Source organism: Oreochromis aureus, linkage group 20 (assembly GCF_013358895.1).
Source record: "Oreochromis aureus strain Israel breed Guangdong linkage group 20, ZZ_aureus, whole genome shotgun sequence".
NCBI lineage: Eukaryota > Metazoa > Chordata > Actinopteri > Cichliformes > Cichlidae > Oreochromis > Oreochromis aureus.
Genome location: NC_052961.1, coordinates 8392284 through 8411573, shown reverse-complemented (window position 1 = coordinate 8411573; position 19290 = coordinate 8392284). Strand labels below are relative to the sequence as shown.

The 19290-nt window shown below is 39.8% G+C and overlaps 1 protein-coding gene across 1 annotated transcript; it reads left to right on the top strand.

The window, feature by feature from the left end:
- The first annotated feature begins 1510 nt into the window (after positions 1-1510).
- Positions 1511-9677, top strand: LOC116322016 (PHD and RING finger domain-containing protein 1-like). Its single transcript, XM_031741985.2, has 7 exons — positions 1511-2130; positions 2639-2722; positions 2798-2931; positions 3057-3148; positions 4546-4748; positions 8005-8095; positions 8188-9677. The coding sequence occupies exons 1-7, from the start codon at positions 1963-1965 to the stop codon at positions 8229-8231; spliced, it is 816 nt and encodes a 271-aa protein (XP_031597845.1). The 5' UTR covers positions 1511-1962; the 3' UTR covers positions 8232-9677.
- Positions 9678-19290: the final 9613 nt, after the last annotated feature.

Here is a 19290-nt window from a genome sequence, read left to right as displayed (position 1 = left end):
TTATGTTGCAAGTTTATCTAATTTTTCCTTTCAGATGGTTGCAGACTGTCTGTATAACGCAGCGTGCAAAAAGTGGTGGAGCCTGTTGTTTTGTTTTTTTAAGGAAGTGAATATATGGTATAAGTGCTGCTATTCATATCACTCACCATAAGTGGGTGAAATATTAAAAAGTAACTGTTCACACACTTCAGGGGTCCAGCTTTACCCATTATTGGATAATTATATAGTACTTTCGTACTCTAATTGAGCACCCAGTTTTATGCCTAAGCTAATTTTCCAACATTCAGATACCCTCAGTCACACAAATGTATCGGGGGCAACTCGAGGTTCATCATCTCACCCACTGATGCATAATGCAGACTATAATTAGGAAAAGTTAAGACTGAAATATGTTTTCTTTTTGTTATTATTAAACTGAGAGAGACAGCCAAGCCACTATACCCACCAAAGAGCACAGATGAAAACCCTAGAAGGTAGTCACAAAATGAAAGCTAGTCAGAAGGTGAAATGGCCCAAAGCTCCTCTTCACTGAGCAGGCATGAACAGACACAAACACACAGCCAACACACTGTAAAGCAAGAGCTCTCCTTTCCATGACCTTAAGGACTCATTGCCCAATGACTGATTTGAGTCAGTTGTCAAAACACAGTAAAGAGAGTGCAAGGTAGTCCCATGATTCTGTCTTGAATAATAATGACTTCCAAAGTTTTATTTTTTTGTCAGTCTGAAACATTGGGAGATGTATCAGAGGCAACTCAGGGTTCAGTATCTCACCCACTGATGCATACTGCAGACCTCTTTGACTAATGTTGATGGTACTATTCATCATCTCCCCCCTCCATAACTCTCTGATCTGGTTCAGATCACCATCCCATCTCGGTGTCTCAGATCTTCTTCTTCTCTTTCTCTCTCTGTCCCCTCTCCCTGTCTTGCCCGTCTTGCCACCATGGGGAGCAGGGCCTTCAGCTGCTCTGCTCCTCGACTCTGGAATTCCCTACCTCCTGATTTAAGAAATATCACTTCCTTCTCTCTCTTTAAGTCCAGACTCAAAACTCACTTGTTCAAAATAGCTTATCCCACATAACCTCTCCACTCTGCTATTTAAAATTTGTTTTGTCTTATGCTTTTATGATTGTGTAAACTGCTTGCTTTTATGTTGCATTTATTATTCTGCTGTGTACAGTGTCCTTAAGTGTTCTGAAAGGCGCTTTCAAATAAAATGTATTATTATTATTATTATTATTATTATTATTATCATCATTATTATTATTACTCTTATAGGCGGGATTGACTGCTGTATGTTTCTGCAGGATCAGTTGAATCGGTAGGGAATCAGAATATGAGACAATATTTTCTCCTAATGTTTCAGAGTTCAGAAGGGCAATCACTGATCAATCCGGTGTTTTTTTATTATTATCTTTTTTATTTTGTAAAAGTTGGTTTCTCGCAATTTCTAAGATAACCATCTCTTTACTACAGGAAGTGAAAGAGATCAAGCGCGATTAACCGCTCTTATTCTGAAAGAACAGGACCGGATGTTTTCACGGGTAGCGGGGAACATGAAAATAGTTCAGTAGTAAAGAAGCTACAGATTTAGTAAAGAAGCTACAGATTTAATTTTACAGGCTAAATATAAGTGATATCGTGTCACACAAGTTAAGGAAAGATCGAATCACTTAATAATGAGCCTACACGTATTTTGATATATGTTTATTTTAACGCGGCAGCAGGAAACGGCTTCATGATAGTAGCGGCTAATGCTAGCTGACCTGCTGTTGTGGTCGATCTGTGACTCTTTGTAAGAAACCACTGAAATGGAGTTTGGTTACAGACAGTTTGTACTGTTTTTTTTTTTGCTCTAGAATAACTGTTCCGTTTTAACGGTGTGTAAGCAGTAAGGTATTGCGGACATCAGTCATATTGATTTTATATCATAGTAAAGGTTTAAACTGATACACACAGATGGCTAGATCCCCTGTGTTGAATACAGCTGGTGCAGAAAGCGAAGATTTGATGTGTGATTCAGTGAAATGCTACATTTGCCTGAATCCCTTTGAGAAGCAGACTGTGGGCTCTCTGGAGAACTGCCAGCATGTCTTTTGCCTTGAATGTATTCTCCAGTGGTCCCAGGTAAACTCCCCTCACCTTTCAGAGATACTTTAAAGTCGTAAATGTTGTTTAACATTCTTTAAGAGCCATGCCAGCTCATTTGATTGAAAATAGGAAATTTCGCATGGGTAAAAGGGTGCATGTACAGCATAAAAACAATATAAACAAAAAGGCTTCTTCTGACACAGACTGAACATAATGTTAATGTAGTTAATCATTTTAACAGTTTAAAAGGTGAGGTTGATCTGAGAATTTTAGCTTTGATTTATTTTTTTTTATTGATAAAATAATTTTTCCACATTGTTCTAAATTAAGTTCTATGCTGTTGGCCAAATATAAGTAATGAATGTGTTGAGAATTGTGTTTTTTCCACTGTTTTCTTGACATATTATAGCCAGCCCTGATAATGGATTAAGAAAACAATTAGCACGTTATTCCAAAGTGATAGTGAGTAGTTACAAACATATGTGAATGAAATTTTAAGACACTGCTGTGTTCACAGATTTATTTTCTTTCTATTGATTTTCAGACAGCTAACACTTGCCCAGTGGATCGCATCAGTTTTACCTTAATCTACCAGAGAAGGAGCCCTGGAGACGACGTTCAAAAGAAGGTTTGATGGAGGTGGCATATGGAAATCCAGCATTATATATGTGAACAGTGGGCTGAGGTATTTGTGCTTCCCCAGATCAAAGTGAGCGTACGAAAAAATGAAGATGGTGGCGATGAAGAGGAGGGGAGCAGTGCTGCAGTTATCTGTGAGGAATGTGGTCGTGGAGACCGGAGGCACCGGCTTCTGGTGTGCATACTCTGTGATTCAGGGTATGATTTCACGTTTTGATTTGTCGTGATTCCACCCTGTGATGCTTTTTGAATAGTTCCACTCATGTTTTGCATGTGTCCCAGCTGGTGCTCATATGTACAGAACTACATTTTTTTCTTTCCAGTTACCATATGCACTGCTTGAGACCAACTTTAAACACGAGACCTGAAGGTGACTGGGTTTGTCCCGAGTGTGCAGTGACTCCTCATGTTACAGGTAAAAATGTGTAGTTAAAGGTTCATGGCTAGAATAATGAACCATTAAAAATGTTATGTTCCTTATATGCACTTACATGAAATTTTTACTAAGTTTAAACCAATAACTAGGCCTGTGTGATGTGATGAAATATATCGACTAACAATATTAAAACACTTATCTTTTCACTCTGTCGTTTATTTTGTGCTCAAAATACAACTCAGAAATGTCAGAGCAGGCTTTTCCCAGCGGCACGCCATTTAATAAAGACTCAGGAAGATAACGAAGCTAGCGGCCATTACAACATATATTTATAAATATATGTGTTACGTTCCCCTAAAAAGGTCCAGGGGATGAAGGAAAGTAACAAAAGGTGTCCAGGTCGAAAAAAGAAGACAGCGAGGCAGAATGGTTAAATTAAAGAGTTTTTTAAATGCTTCTATTAATAACTGAATTAAAAGAGATGGTCAAGCTGCTATCAAAAGGATTAGTCACCAAACACGCACTCCTCTCTACAGAGCAGGAGAAAAACGATCACCAAACACACAAAGAGCTCACTAGCTGCAACCCAACATGGCTTTCTGGCACTAGAGCTCACCTCTCTCTGGCTTTAAGTACTTCTAATTGCTGATGGGAGTCAGCTGTACAAAAAAGGTGGCACCTGAGGCAGGAGAGATGGCAGGACACACCCACATAAGGGCAATTTCTGGAGGAGGCCCTGCTAGGGCCATAAAAATATGATTTTGTGCATTGGTCATGTCGCACAGCCCTATCAATAGCAAACAAACTCAGCAACAGAAGAGAAGAGCAGCAAAGGTCAGTGTCAGTAATAAGAAATATTAGTTTTTCCTCTCAAGAGGGCAAAAATGTACATCAGTACATTATGTTTATGATGCTGTTAATATCAACAGCTGTCAGTTTGAAATCAGAACAGGTATCTCAGAAAGGCCACACTCGGGAAGCACCATTCACCAGGAGAAAATTTCCCAGCTTGCTTGTTGCTGGAGGTTGAAGCTGTTGATAAGTGAAATTAATCCCAAAAATCACCAAAAAACCCCTTGCAATTGCTTTGCCCACTAGCAGATTGCATACACACAACTGAACTGTGGGTAAACGATGTATCATTCCTGCCAAAACACCAGCACCCAGTCATACCCAGAAACAGCAGGTAAGACACCTGTTGTAAGTACAATGTAATGCACCAAAATCTCAGGCATGATCACATGACGTGGGTGTATTGAACCGCACTTTGGAGCGGTGTTTTGAACTTCTTAAAAATGTTTTCAAATGCCCATCCTAAATGACAATAATACACTTTATTTATATACCACTTTTCTTAACAAAGTTAAAGTGTTTCAGCGTTCAGTGTTTCCTTTTTTTAAAAGCGCATTTATTTCTGTGAACTTGTTGCTGTACAGAAAGCTCCCTGACAGAGGAGGAGATCAGTGATGGAGAACTTACAGATCTTCTGGCTGAAGTGGAAGAAATTCCCTCTACCAGCAGTCGTCTTCGGCCCTCCACCACAAATCGGCCCAGCAGCTCCACCGAACGGCGACGCAGCGCAAGAATCCTGAGCAGAGGCGGCAGCAGCAGTCCAAGCTACGGACCACAAACCTCCTGGGTGGGTTCAGTATTACACAGACTGCTTTGATTCAAAGAACTTTTGTTGTTATTGTGGAATTGGGAAAAATACAATTTTTCTTTATGGCCTAACGTTTCTCATTTTTAGTTTGCATCACAATTTTTCAGGTATTGCTGCAGCACTCTCTATGCAGCCAGTTTTACCCGGCAACTACCAGCAACCATTCACCAGCTAATCAGGGAATGCATATTTTCCCTGGCAACAGGAGAAACCGGTTGCCAAGGTTCACCAACTGGTTCCTAGACCTGTATGATTGAGGCTTAATGCAAATTACAAGCTAAATAGTAAATCTAGTGTAATTGCCATAGAGTTACAAAGATAAGAATCCCTTCTTCTAAAAAAGTAAAGACATAGGTATCTTTTGAAAAGTGAGCTGGTTTCCATTTCCCCTATAGTTTGGCTCCCAGCACAAAGGAAGCACATTTTCTGTCATATTACAGTGAAGAGAACGACATTCATCCTATAACAGTGAGGAAAAGATTCAGATAATTGAAGTCCTCATTAGGACTTAAGCTGTTGTCTCACAAACAGTTCATCACAATTATTTAATAATAGTGCACTTTAAATAAGGACTTCATATCTGAAGCATGTGACCCTTAAAACAGGATGTACTGATGCACACTGTGTCTTCATATTCTGCTCTGTGAGCTGTAAAACTCTAGCATCTAGACCCTGTTTAATGTGACATTTTAGGTTTTCTTTGTGTCTTTGTGGATGGTTTGTCGTAAAGTTGAAGGACTCCAAAATAATAGTAAGAGCAAAGGACACTTACTTAACTTAAGTTACCAGGTGTTAGACACTCAGGAAGCGAAGACCTCGATCGTGGTTTCTCTGATGTTAACAATCGTGCAGTGCATACTAGTTACTGTATGAGCAGCGCAGCGGTGTATAACCACACTTTCTACTCTGCTCAATGTTTTTTTTCCTGAAGATATGCCACTAATGTTGGTGCACGAAGATGTTTCCACCTGTCAAGCATCTGCACACACGCCTATAGTAGGCCTGTTGGTGAAGAACAGGGCAGCTGCTGCTGGTCCTATCTAAAAAAAAAAAGTTTAGAGGAAGGAACTATCATTCTTTTCCTTATTTTGTTCCTTCTTAAAAAAATATAGATATTGTTGGAATACTGGATACTCATTTACAATAGTATGTACGTATGTACGAATATGCCTTATATCCCAAAGGTTCAAGCTTCAGAGTCCTGCAAATTGCTTTTTCTACAATGCAAAGAAAAAAAAACAAATTAAGAAACAGAACAACAGGTCGTCATTTGAAGCACGAGTCAAAACAAGATTATGCATTTTAAAGGAGAAGGGGGAAAACTTCTGCATATTTAAATGGAAAAACATGCTTTTGTGGAGATGTATAGAATATGTTAACTGTTTCAGGGTATGGAGATGCAGATTCAGAATTTGCTTTATTGTCAGTATAACATAGAAAAAACAAAAAACAAAACAAATTTACTTCAGCAGCTCCTGACTTGCAAAAGAAAATTAAAAAAATGTGCAAAGACAAGAGTACTGTGAGGCACAGTTCAGCAGTGCTGTTCACAACTGTATGTGCAGTTTAATGTTTTGCTTTGTTTTTGCTTGCTGCCAGCTTAGAGTAGAAAGGCGCTGCATAAGAACCAATCCATTTACCATTTACATCTTTCTGACATCATTGTTTCACAGTTTGCAGTGTAGTTGTTCAGTGATGTAATGCTATGGTACAGTTTAGTAGACCCAGAGGTATATGCATCAGCGAATATCTGTGTGATGTATTGCAACTCTTTGGGCTGGGGCCTTGAACATTTTTAATAGAAATAATCACAAATTTGCAGGTATCTATAAAAGTCCTGCTTACCCTACCCTCTGACTGGAAACCTTTGATCACATCCTCCCATGCACCTGCTGATGTTCTTGCTGCCCTCCTTGGTAATTCCCAGCCTCATGTTATATGCTATAGTACTTCTAAATACTGCCAATTAATTTTATTGCTGATGCACTTATTCAGTTTTAGAAAAACTGAGACCTGGTATTGGATTTAGTCTCTGCAGGTATCAGCAAACAAAAAGTAATATAAAAAAACCAAGAAAAAAGTAGATGTAGTCATTGCAGCGACATGATTCAGTATGAATTCAACAAATAAGGGCTGAAAACAGGATTCCAGCAATCACACATGGAGGACAAGCTCATTGTCATCATCTGTGGGCAGACTGAGGATTATCATTCAACTTTGAATGGGCTTAGAGGAGAGTAAATATGTCAGCTATCGGGTGCACTTTTCCTCCTCTCACTAACTTTTGCGTGAAAATATTTGTGGGTTTTCCCAAAAGTAACTAGTAAGTAGGTTTCCCAAATCAAGCTACTTAAGTCAGCCGAGCCCCAGAAGCTCTGGCTTCAGGCTGCTCTACATGTTCTGAAAAAGCCCCCGTCACCCTGCTGCTAAAACCTTCTGTTAACAGCGACAGCCAATCACAAGAAAGCTGGCTTAAAGAGAGGTTGGCCTTAAAGTGGGAGGAGCTGAAACCGCTTATTTAGACAAAGGATGAACTCAGGCTCAGGACATCATAAATAAGTTTGTGCACTGTGATCCTTGGACTCAAGTAGAGGAAAAACATGTGAAGCTGAAATTGAGCTTAATTGTTTCCATATCTTTTTTTTGTCAGATATCTTAAAACCATAAAACAAACTGAAAACAACACAAAATACCAAAAATTATTCTGCTTGGGTAACTCGATCGCCCTCGGCAGCGAGTCCACGATTCGACTCCCAGCTGGCCTGACTGTTTACTGCGTGTGATTGCCTCCATATTTTCTCTGCATTTTTGTTTTGTCTCTAATTCTCTCAGCTGCTCCGCTTTGGCATCTTCACATCAGATCATCTGCCTGTCCTCTGTCACTACATCCATGAATCTTCTCTGTGGTCTTCCTCTTCTTCTTTTTCCTGGCTGCTTCATAGTCAACATCCTTTGTCCAGTATATCCACTATCCCTCTTTTGCACATTTCATATGTGCAAAAAAAAAATATTAAAAAGAATTAATGTGCTATAAAACATTTCATGGTGCATGATTTGAATTAAGACATTATTATAAACAGTCACGCATCAGAGAGGAGGACGTCAGACTGCTGTTTTTTCAAAGATGGATTTGTTAAAAAAAAATGCATTCATGTAATTATAAGTTGCCACATCATAAATTAATCTTCCCATGAAGCTGGTCTTAAACTCTGTTTAAATGATTCTTATTTTTCAGCATGTACCAAAATATCTGCTGAGGGCATCAAAGCCTCCAGTCCCAACTGATAAAGCTCATAATCAGAGTGAAAGCAGCCATGCTTCAGTCAGTAAGTAAACAACTGTCAGTGCTGTGATGCTGAGATGTGAAGACTCACATTTTTACATTTGCTTGTATAACGCGTGTGAATGTATGTTTCAGAGATAAAGAGAAGAAAGAGGGGGAGGAGGAAGCATGCAGCCTAAACTCTGCACTGCTGACAAGAGAAAGGAAAGTCAGTCTGTCTCACCTGATCAGAATCAGCTTTTAGTACAGTAATGAGGTCGTGCAAAATTCATACTATGAATACTGTATTTGTGACCCCCTCGTAACTTTCCAAGTACAGGAAATAGCCACATGAATGCTTCAAGACTTAATCAGTTTTATACCCTCTTTAAGTGTCACAATCTAATGTTCAAATCTGTATAATTTATCTCTAGCTCTACGACAAACTCTGAGTAGCTGTATCATGGGATATGTCACAGTTTAAATTGCAAAACTGCACCAATCTATGATCTAGAGCAGGGGTGGGCAATTAATTTTCCCAAGTTGCTATGTAACAAACTAGGATTTTTGTGGAGGGTTGCACCAATGAGCTGAACTCATTTCTGCTCAATATTAATTTCATCTTTTTATAAACTGCTACAAGTAAAGATCAGATGTTACATTTAGGTCCTAATTGTGCCCACTTGAAGAAATGAATTGATACCTCACATGTGAAGAAACAAAAACAAGCATTGATACCCTGTTTGATCTGTTTGAGAACTTAAAACATACGAACAACTCTTTCCTAACATTACATCGATCAGACAGCTTCATGTCCTGAAGTTTCTCAAAATCTAGAAGCGTCTGGATCCAGAGGGTGGATATCGTCATTAAAGACCGAGCTGCTACAGGTGACCACAAGGTGGCAGCATTGTATTTGCTGAGCTACAGGTTCAGGTTCAGTGCAAGAGGCTACAGTTAAGATACAGCCCAGGTGGTTCAACTTTCAGGGAAGCTGTTTTCTATACACTTTTTTAAAAAACCCAAACTTTCAATAAATGTTTTTCTTTATCTATTGTTTTTTTTGTTTTTTTGTTTTGTTTTGTTTTCCATTTGGAAATTTAGAATTACCAAATATAACATTGAGCAATGACAAAAATCTAACCCTGTTGGAGAATATTATTTTTACATTTTTTAGATTGTTCTAAATTATGAGTGGGGCAAATAATATTTGCTTATAGCTCCTGTGTGGTAGAGAACGATGACCCAAGTTTGTGACCCAAGCAAACCACAGTAATAGCCATTATCCACAAATGGAGAAAACTTGGAACGGCGGTGAACCTTCTGATGAGCGGCCGACCTACGAAAATTACTCCAAAATTACTCATCCATGAGGTCATAAAAGAAACCGGAACAACAACGAAAGATCTGCAGACCTCGCTCACCTCATTTAAGGCCAAAGTTCGTGATTCAACAATAAGAAAGAGGCTGAACAAAAATGGCATCCATGGGAGAGTTCTAAGGTGAAAATCACTGCTGATCAAAAAGAACATAAAGGCTCATCTTGTGCCAAAAAACATCCTGGTGATTCCCAAGACAGGAAAATATTCTGTGGACTGACAAAAGTTAACACATGATTTAATAAAAATGTCATAGCAACAGTCAAACATTGTGGTAGTGTGATGGTCTGGGGTTGCTTCACTGCTTCAGGACAGCAGTTCTTGTTACAAGAGTGGCAACAAATTATTAGATTTAGGAGAAAATTACTTTTTTTGATACAGCCAGGTAGCTTTTGTTTGATGATCTGCACATGGAAGTGTGACAAATGTGTGAAAAAAAACCCTAAGAAATCAGGAAGAGGGCAAATATTTTTTCAGGGCACTTCATAACCACAGAAAAACTGTGCCAACCTTTTGAGGTAAAGTTAAAAAAAAAGAGAGAGCCCAACAGATATCAGCTCTTTGCCTCTGTGTCTTCTCTAAAGACATAATCAGCCTGAGTTAAATACCAGACATAGCTGGAACTCTACAAACACACCCATGGCTTAATATGTAACCCACAGATATGCTAAAAATAAAATATTTCTTCACTTTTCTTTCACCAGCTTTTAAACTCAAAGGAAACCCATTTTACAGTGTCAGTGAAGCAACAATGCCCCCCTGTGGTTATGAAGTTATATGATATGCCAAGATTAGTACAATTCACTGAGGGTAACCTTTATGTAGTGGTCCAGACAGTTCACTTCATGATGGTGCTGGAGGAGAAATCATGGGATATTAAAAATCAATGGGATTCTTCTGGTCACTGTGAATCTCTAATTAAATAAATAAATTAGTCCCCAATAGTCGAGCATGACTCACGATGTCAAGCAAAAGCCAATGGTTTAATGATTTAAGATGAAATATTATGCTTTTCCTTATTTCCTGTCATATATTGTTTATTGCAAATACGAGGTCAGTGGGTGTACAAGTAATCTCCATGACTCCTTCAGTGGTGGTGTCTGCAGGTTTCATGTGTCTGTGAACTGAATCTGTGAACTGAAAAACTTTGAAGCCAGTCTCTGGGAGTCTAAAATATTTGAAATTCACATCAAAGTGTCAATCTGGGAGCAGACATAGCAGCTCAGTGTTTGAACTGTTGTGAGTTTGCACTTGTGAATGCCATTAGTCCTTTTTTCTTTTTAAACTTACTCTTAGATTTGTGGGACGTCACTAAGAGCGGATGTCTATAGTCTATAGTCAGTCTTTTCAGGCACACAGTGAAACACTGTGAAACCAGAGGCTCCACCCACCTTCTGTTTGCAAGGAACAGCCAATCAGAGGAAATGGTAAATGGCCTGTATTTGTATAGCGCTTTTACTAGTCCCTAAGGACCCCAAAGCGCTTTAGACAACCAGTCATCCACCCATTCACACACACTGGTGATGGCAAGCTACATTGTAGCCACAGCCACCCTGGGGCGCACTGACAGAGGCTGCCGGACACTGGCGCCACCGGGCCCTCTGACCACCACCAGTAGGCAACGGGTGAAGTGTCTTGCCCAAGGACAGAACGACCGAGACTGTCCAAGCCGGGGCTCGAACCGGCAACCTTCCAATTACAAGGTGAACTCCCAACTCTTGAGCCACGATCGCCCCCACGATCGAAAGCTGGCTCAGAGTTATGACCTGAAACCACTTGTCTCAGACCTGAACTCACGGGCTGTTTTAAAACTCATGTATGTAAATTTAAATCATTCAATAAGTCCAAGGTTTTGTTTTTTTAAAAAGAACCTGAAAAAAAGCACAATTTTAATGTCATCTTATATTTGCTATTCTGCTTTCACTACATTTAGTAAGCCTTTATAAATTGTGCTTTTTTTTCTTTCTTGCGTTTATTATTACTCAAAATTTGTATTTAAATTCATATTATGGTTCATTTTTAACTGCTGTGACAAAGGAATTCCCTGACTTTGGGATAAATAAAGTGCATCTTATCTGCTCTTAAGAGCACCTCACGGGCACATCAGTCAGGTGGACCTCAGCCAGCAGAGGTGTTGGAGAGTCAGACTTCAATAGCAAGAATTTCCTCTGATCATGCCTCATCCTGCCTCCCTCAGTAGCACCAAGCCATCACCTAGCAACACCAGCCTCCCTGTCTCCTCAAAATCTTGCAGACACACTCACACCCATGTGGTCATTTGATATTAAATCCATCCTTTGATGTCCTCGGAGCAGAATACGTGAAAACAGTCACAGAGATGGAAGAAAAAAAATAAACCATTCCACTAACATAACCTGCTTAGCCATCCCTTTACTTCATTCCACTGTGACGATATCAGAGTGAAGTTATTAGAGCTCATGTATCCATGTTCGTTTGATCCGTGTGTGTGTGTGTGTGAAGAGCCTGCAGCTCTTCTTGCCCTACTTTCCCCCCAAAACAACGAGCAGGGAAAAACAAAAACATTGTTCAGGCGTGTTTGCTGAGCAGAACTGATGAAATGGGTGAAATATACTGACCGAGATGTCATGAGGTGCGTTAGACAAAATGTACGCAGAAAAGCACTTATTTTGTTTGTTTGTATAACCTTACTTAGATAAGCACCTTTGGCTCATTGGGGAGCAGCTACATGCATTATTCATGAAACATTTTTCTTAAAAGCTAACAAAATCCAACTAGCAGCGCCTCTAAAGCTCTCATAACATCAAATCCATATTCATACATTTTATTCTAAATATCTAGGCTAAGACATCCTTGGAGATGTAGTATTTCTTCATTATCTTTTGGGTCTACCCTCAGGTATCTGACCATTTGGAAGGATCAAGTTCCAATGGAAAGCAACCAGGAGGCATGAACTGACAGTGTTCAGCAAAAAGGAGAAATAACTCTGCTCCTCGTAGAGTCTCTTAGGGCCACCCTGAAGAGGAAGCTTATTTTGGCGCTTGGCGTCTGCATTCTTTCTCCCAAAGCTCATGACTATATAAGTGTTGGAACAAGGACGGCAGCTGGAAAGCTTTGCCTTCCGCTTTACTGCTGACGCTGCACCTATCCACACATCAATGTCACTTTACTTGTGAACAAGACCCAGAGATATTTGACCTCCTTTATTTTGCACAGCAACTCAATTCAGAATCTGGAAATATAGTTAGAGGCTTGGAGACCCTTCTATCTGACTGCCTTGAGGGACCACCATGGTTGTGTGTTTGTCTTACATAGGGCTTTGCAGCGGCAAAGATGGGGTCAAAACGTGGCAGCGGCAGCTGACTGTGGCACTTAGAGGACAGCCCTCAATTATTTTTGGGGCTTGCTGTGGTTTGAGGATGATGCCAAGACCTGCATTGGCTGTTTGCAGTGAAACCACAAACTCCCGCAGCAGCTGCCTCTGTTTTGAGGAGATGCCATGACCAGCTAGTGCTGTTTGGGGCGATGCCATGATCTGTTGCTGCAGCTGCCTCTGTCTAGAATTGATGCCCAACCTGCCACAGCTATTTGGGGATAATACCACAACCTACTGGTGTTTGGAGGTGATGCCATGACCCACCACAGTAGCTGCCTCTGTTAGAGGGAAATGCCACAATCTCTTGCAGCAGTTGCCTCTGTCTGGAGATGATGCCCAAACTGACACAGCACTTTGTCTCGAGATGATGCCACTACCTACCGTAGGTATTTGGTGATAATTCCACAACCTTATGCAGCTGTTTGGAAGTGATGTCATGACCTACAAATGCAGTTTCCTCTTTTTGAGGTCTGGAGGAGATGTCACAACCCACTACAGCTCTTACCAGGTGAGGCACTGACCACCTGAGCAGAGGTATGGTGGTATTTAATTATGTTTTGTAAACCCTTGGGTACATGTTGCAGCTGTGTGCTGTGATAAGCCAGCATGCCTTTTATCCTGTCTTCCTTTTCTCACCCCAACCGGTTGTGGCAGATGGCCCCGCCCCTCCCTGAGCCTGGTTCTGCTGGAGGTTTCTTCCTATTAAAAGGGAGTTTTTTCTTCCCACTGTTGCCAAAGTGCTTTGTCATAGGGGGTCATATGATTTTTAGGTTTTTCCCTGTATGTGTTACTGTAGGGTCAACCTTGTAGGGTTGTTAATCTTCTTTATAGATTAAGAACATCTTTATTCCTGGAAATGTGTGAAGTTTTAAATAGATTTTAAGGATTTATTATTTCGCATTTTAGTTTGCATGAGAGTGTACCTATAAAGCAATTTGGTCTAACTTCTGTTGTTTTAAAATTTGCTACTTAAAACAGAACCCGAAACTTGAAATGTACTGTTGAAATCACTGAAAACTGTCCACTTCATCCATTATCTGAGTTTCATGCTGCTTCATCCCCTTCCCAAGTGAAACATGTGGAACCACATCAAAGCAAGTCTTTAAAAATGTGTTTTAAGAAGTGATTTAAAGGAGTTTTATTTAATTTCCAAGCCTAATCTCCTCGGGCAGTTTGTTTAAAAGCGAAGGGTCTCTGATAGCAAAAACATGGTCTTGACTTTTGCCAGAAGGGCCTAAATGTGACACTGTCTCCAAAAATCAGTTTGCAGCTGAGCGGCTGCTTTCTGAACCAGATGGAGGAGGGAGAGATTTTTCGTTCAAGCCAAAGACGAGGGAGCTGCAATAATTAGGTCTTGGGAAAATAAATGTTGGAATGACTTTCTCCAGTTTTGAGTTTGAAAACATTGGTTTTATTAATTTATTTATTGTGGTTCAAAGTTAATCAAACTGAACTCCTGTGTTTTTGGCAATGAGCTTTGCATTAGTAGACAAGGGGCCAAGAGAACTCTCAGTGATATTAATACGATTTGTGGGATTGAACAATAGGATTTCTGATTTTATGCTGATAAGTTGGAGAAAGTTTAGTGGCATACAACAATTCAAAATCAAAAGGACACTTTAAAACAGCAGCTAGGCTTTTGTTCAGTTAGGGTCATAAGTATTTGGACAGTAGCACAATTTCTGTAATACTGCCTCTGTAGAGCACCACAGTGGATCTCAGCAATCAAGACTTAGTGGAAATGTAGACTTTTAGTTTTAATTCAATGATTCTACACAAGGCTAGCACAAGAAATAATGTTCACCTCTGGATTTAAAATAAGACTGTTGATTCTATGATCAGATGATCAAGTTGCCTCTCAGCTGGCTTTGGGGTGAAGTAAAGTGTAGGGACAGATTGTTGGCCCATCATAGGACCAACGTAGAGAGACATAACTGTGCATGTGCACATCTTATTAACATGATTCACATGTCTTTGTATTGTGATAGGAAACAGGAAGACCTGAAGAGGAACCATATGGGCACAGGGAAAACATATGAAATAGCTACCTAGTGACCCAAGCTCTAGTGCAATAATTATTTTTTCTAAAGATGTCAGCTTTTCTGCTGAGATGACGTATATGACAGTGTTTGACCCCTGTGACTCTGGATGACCCCAGTCCCTGATGGCCTCATACTTTGTGGTGATGATGTGGATCGCTCGGAATACCTGACTTAAGTCCAGCTGACTCAGTGAAACAGGCTTCCTGAAGAGTATTTTCCTTTGTTTAAAGTTCCATCCTTGACCCAGCACTCACCTTCTCCTCTAGTTATGATATCCTGTCACTCTCTCCCTCACGGGGAATCACTGACAGGAACAACAGACTGCAGTAGATGAAAAGCTGCAGAACTAAAGGGCTTTGCACTGTAAAGCCTGTGATTCCTTAAGCAATTAGGCTTACCCTAAGACGATTAACATGCAATAGAACCAAGGTCAAATCGTCTAATTACTCACTGAAACTCTGTTTTTGAGTATGCTATGTTCTTAAAGGTACTCTTTGTAATCACCCTCTGCAAAACGCCACTTAAACCTTCACCAGCAGAGGGCAATGTTTTACCAGTGGGTGTATTTGTTTCCAGGTGTTTGCTGCTGTTCTTTTAACTTCTAATATTTAATTTTGAGCCTATACCCAATCTGCTCTTAATCATGTATGTGATTAAATAAAGGTTAGTTTGACTCACTGCACTATCTTATGATATATATTGGTATTACAGGAATGTACCACCCCATTTTAACTTTGGTTATATCACCCCAACTGGTCGCAGCAGATGGCCCCGCCCCTCCCTGAGCCTGGTTCTGCCGGAGATTTCTTCCTGTTAAAAGGGAGTTTTTCCTTCCCACTGTTGCCAAAGTGCTTGCTCATTGGGGGCCATATAATTGTTGGGTTTTTCCCTGTATCTATTATTATATCATCTACTGTATAATATAAAGCGCCTTGAGGTGACTGTTGTTGTGATTTGGTGTTATATAAATAAAATTGAATTGAATTGAATACAAAAGTGATCCCCTTAGAGTGATTTTTAGTTTTAGTGTCCTTATTTTCTGTTACTAGTCAGCTAACATAAACTAATATAAGTCTACTGACCACAACCAACCCACGATGTCTGTCCTGACAGAAGGTGGAGCTAAACATGTTCTTAAAAGTTTAATTTTAAGCACTGATTTCCTAAATCCAGCAACATGAACAGTGTTACATCTATATCAGTTTTTGAGAGCTGAGCTCCGTGGTGTAAATTAGTCATTAGTACATTCAGTTCAATTCAGTTTTATTTATACAGCGCCAAATCACAACAAAAGTCACCTCAAGGCACTTTGTATTGTAAGGTAGACCCTACAATAATACATACAGAGAAAAACCCAAAAATCATATGACCCCCAATGAGCAGGCACTTTGGCGACAGTGGGAAGGAAAAACTCCCTTTTAACAGGAAGAAACCTCCGGCAGAACCAGGCTCAGGGAGGGGCGGGGCCATCTGCTGCAATCATTTGGGGTGAGAAAAGGAAGACAGGATAAAGGACATGCTGTGGAAGAGAGCCAGAGATTAATAATGTAGCGTTTCATGTACACTTTAAAACAATTCATAGACATTTTCTTATGCAGAGAGTCTTACCTATTTTTTTAATCGGTCTTGTGATAGCTTTAGTTCATTTTTAATGTTCTCTGGAGTATGTTAAGAAACATCAACGAATCCAGTGACTGATTCGCATCCCCCTACCACCGGTTTACAGAAGTAGCACGAAGTTAAATCTAAACAGAGTCTAGAGAATAGAAACTAGAACTATGAACTAAGCAGTCCCAACAGAAAGCTCAAAATGACCCAACAAAAGCCGTAGACCATGACATGAATAGGAATAAGACTAAATTTAAAGTAGCCTTTAAGTACTACAGCAGGGACTGAATAACATAAACAAAAATTATAGAGAAACTGAAATAATAATATTATACTTTTAGACAGAACTTGCCCAATGTGCTGCATTGAAGAGTGTCGTAGACGAATCTGTAGTGTTGACTTGTTCGTGTCCATAAATTTGTAATATAATTCTTGAGTGGGTTGTAAGTGATCCACATTTATAGGTCATTGTGTACTTAATAGAGAACAGTCTAAATATAAAGCAAATTCTGAAAATCTTCCATTTTATTTTACCTGAACAACAGCGATGGATTTGAACACATGCAGGGAGGTGTCTCACATCTAGAGGTGACAGAGAGAAGCACTCGGGCTGAGATGTCAGGTTCCCGGGTTAATGTGCATTGGCAGGACTGTTAAATAAGTCAGCAGTGATCTCAGAGTGACTGTAAACAGCTTCTGGCAAAGAGCGCCTCAAACTCACAAAGGTCATATGTCACATATCTGCCTTCACTGTAAGTTCAGTGCTCACTGGGACATAACAACTGTATGTATGAAATCACCTGTCAAGTCAGATAAAAACATGCCTAAAAGGTTTTGCTGACATTGCGTTAAATGAGACTTAAGAGGGTTGTATTTCCCCACAGGTTTTAGTTTCACAGCTTTATTAAAGGCTCGATCCTGAGCGTTAACACAATCTATGTCTGTGCTCATCCGATGACAACACTAAACAAATGCCACGATAATTCACATTACATACGATGACTTACGGAAAGGTCAAAAATACAGCCTACCACTTTAATATCAAAGCAAGCACAAATCACCACCACGATAACATGTTTTACAATTCAGCTGCTGATTGGCTCTCTGGGTAATATTTCAGGGGCAGCCAGTGCCACCGATTTTTTTTATCATATTTTCTGGCTTTTTTCCCTATAGAAATGTAAGCATACTATCAATCTTTATGTCTAATTTGAAAAAAATTTCAACATTTTGCCTAAAATATCAAACTGCAAAATTCCGTTTTAACCTCTTTGTTTTTACACTGGATAAAGAAGCCAAATGACAGTAACACACAAATACTGTATTATACATCATGCCAGTATGCAATTAGTATGAGCACAGCATTTCTAGTGCAAGATTAAAATGAATTTAAAATTTTAAGTAAGTGCGCTGAGAAGATATGCATGCATAATGCAAAACATCCATGCGGCATTTGTACATGTCTCATCTGTAGTATTACAAGCTGTGTGCTCAGCAGAGAGACTCTCTCCGGCAGACCAAAAAAGGGGAGAAAAAGTAGGTCAGCATCCCAGAGACCCACATGTCTCTCCTGGAGATGCCGCAGCGGTACTTATGTCTGCAAAGAGCGAGTCTGCGATGGAAGCAAAAATGGGAGCCGACGGCTCCCTGCCTCCCTGCACAGAGGCAGGACTCATCCCTGCTCCCGGTACATGCCACACAGAGTTGGCAACAAAGGCAGCGGGAGATGAAACATGAAGAGTCTACTACTGATATGATGGCTTGTAATCTGCCCCTAAATCTCATCATCCAAATCATAAAAGAATAGTTTGACATTTTGGATAATGCACTTATCTTAGATTAAGGTCAATACACTTTCATAACTCTAATTAAAATATAAAGGTACAGCCACTGAAGGATCACTGCTGCGGCCATCCTGGTGTTGTCCCTGTTCAATTTATCTGGGGCTAACAAGACCTGTGGAAAATCATGGTTAGAACCACGTAGTTTCAGTGGGACACAAAAAAAAAATGAAGAGAATCACATCTGATGAAAATAGCTTGGACAACTGTGGGGCAAAATTTGGTGCCTTTGCCCTATTTTAAAGGTTTTGGAGGTTTTATTGCTCTTGCTTTTTTTGAAGGTTTATGAAGGTTTCATAAGATTATAGCTTATACAGTTATCGTCAGAAGTTTTCATCGGTTCGGTTGCTGTTTCAACAATACTCGGCCACAGCTTTTCAGCTGTCAGTCACACACCAACAACAACAACAGCAACAGGACTCAGTTCAATCTTCTTAAATGCAGGTGAGGCTATTACTTAATATTTAATAACATTTAATAGGGATATCCTCTCATCCAGCTAGAACAGAACTTTAATAAGCATATTTTCCTAAATTTGTACTTATTACTTCATCACACTCTAAAAAACTGTAGTGCTTTGGTTGGCCAGGATGCTTATTCAGGCATTTATCCACTTAATATCAAATCAAAGGAAAGCCTGTGCTCATATGCATCACCTACCAAGATCGTGTGATGTTATAATAAAACCCAGAACAGTCTAGAAAATATGTGTGCTACCAAGTTTGCTGTTAAGTTTCTCCAGCAGTCTGCATTTTGGGATCAGCCAACTGCTGACTCAACAGCTTCAGAAGGAGGGGAGTGCTTTGATCTCAGATTAGTAAAAGGAGCTCGGGGGCAAGGACTGAGAAAACTGAGACAAAGTTGACGAGGACTTTCATGAACCATGAAACCTTCTTTACTCAAGCTGAAGTAGAAGATAAAATCAATAATCATATTTATAAGCATGATGGACGAAGTAAGCTTTACATAAAAAGTAAAAATTCAAAATTTACAAGGCAAAAGAAACTTACACATACACAACAGTGAAACTGTAA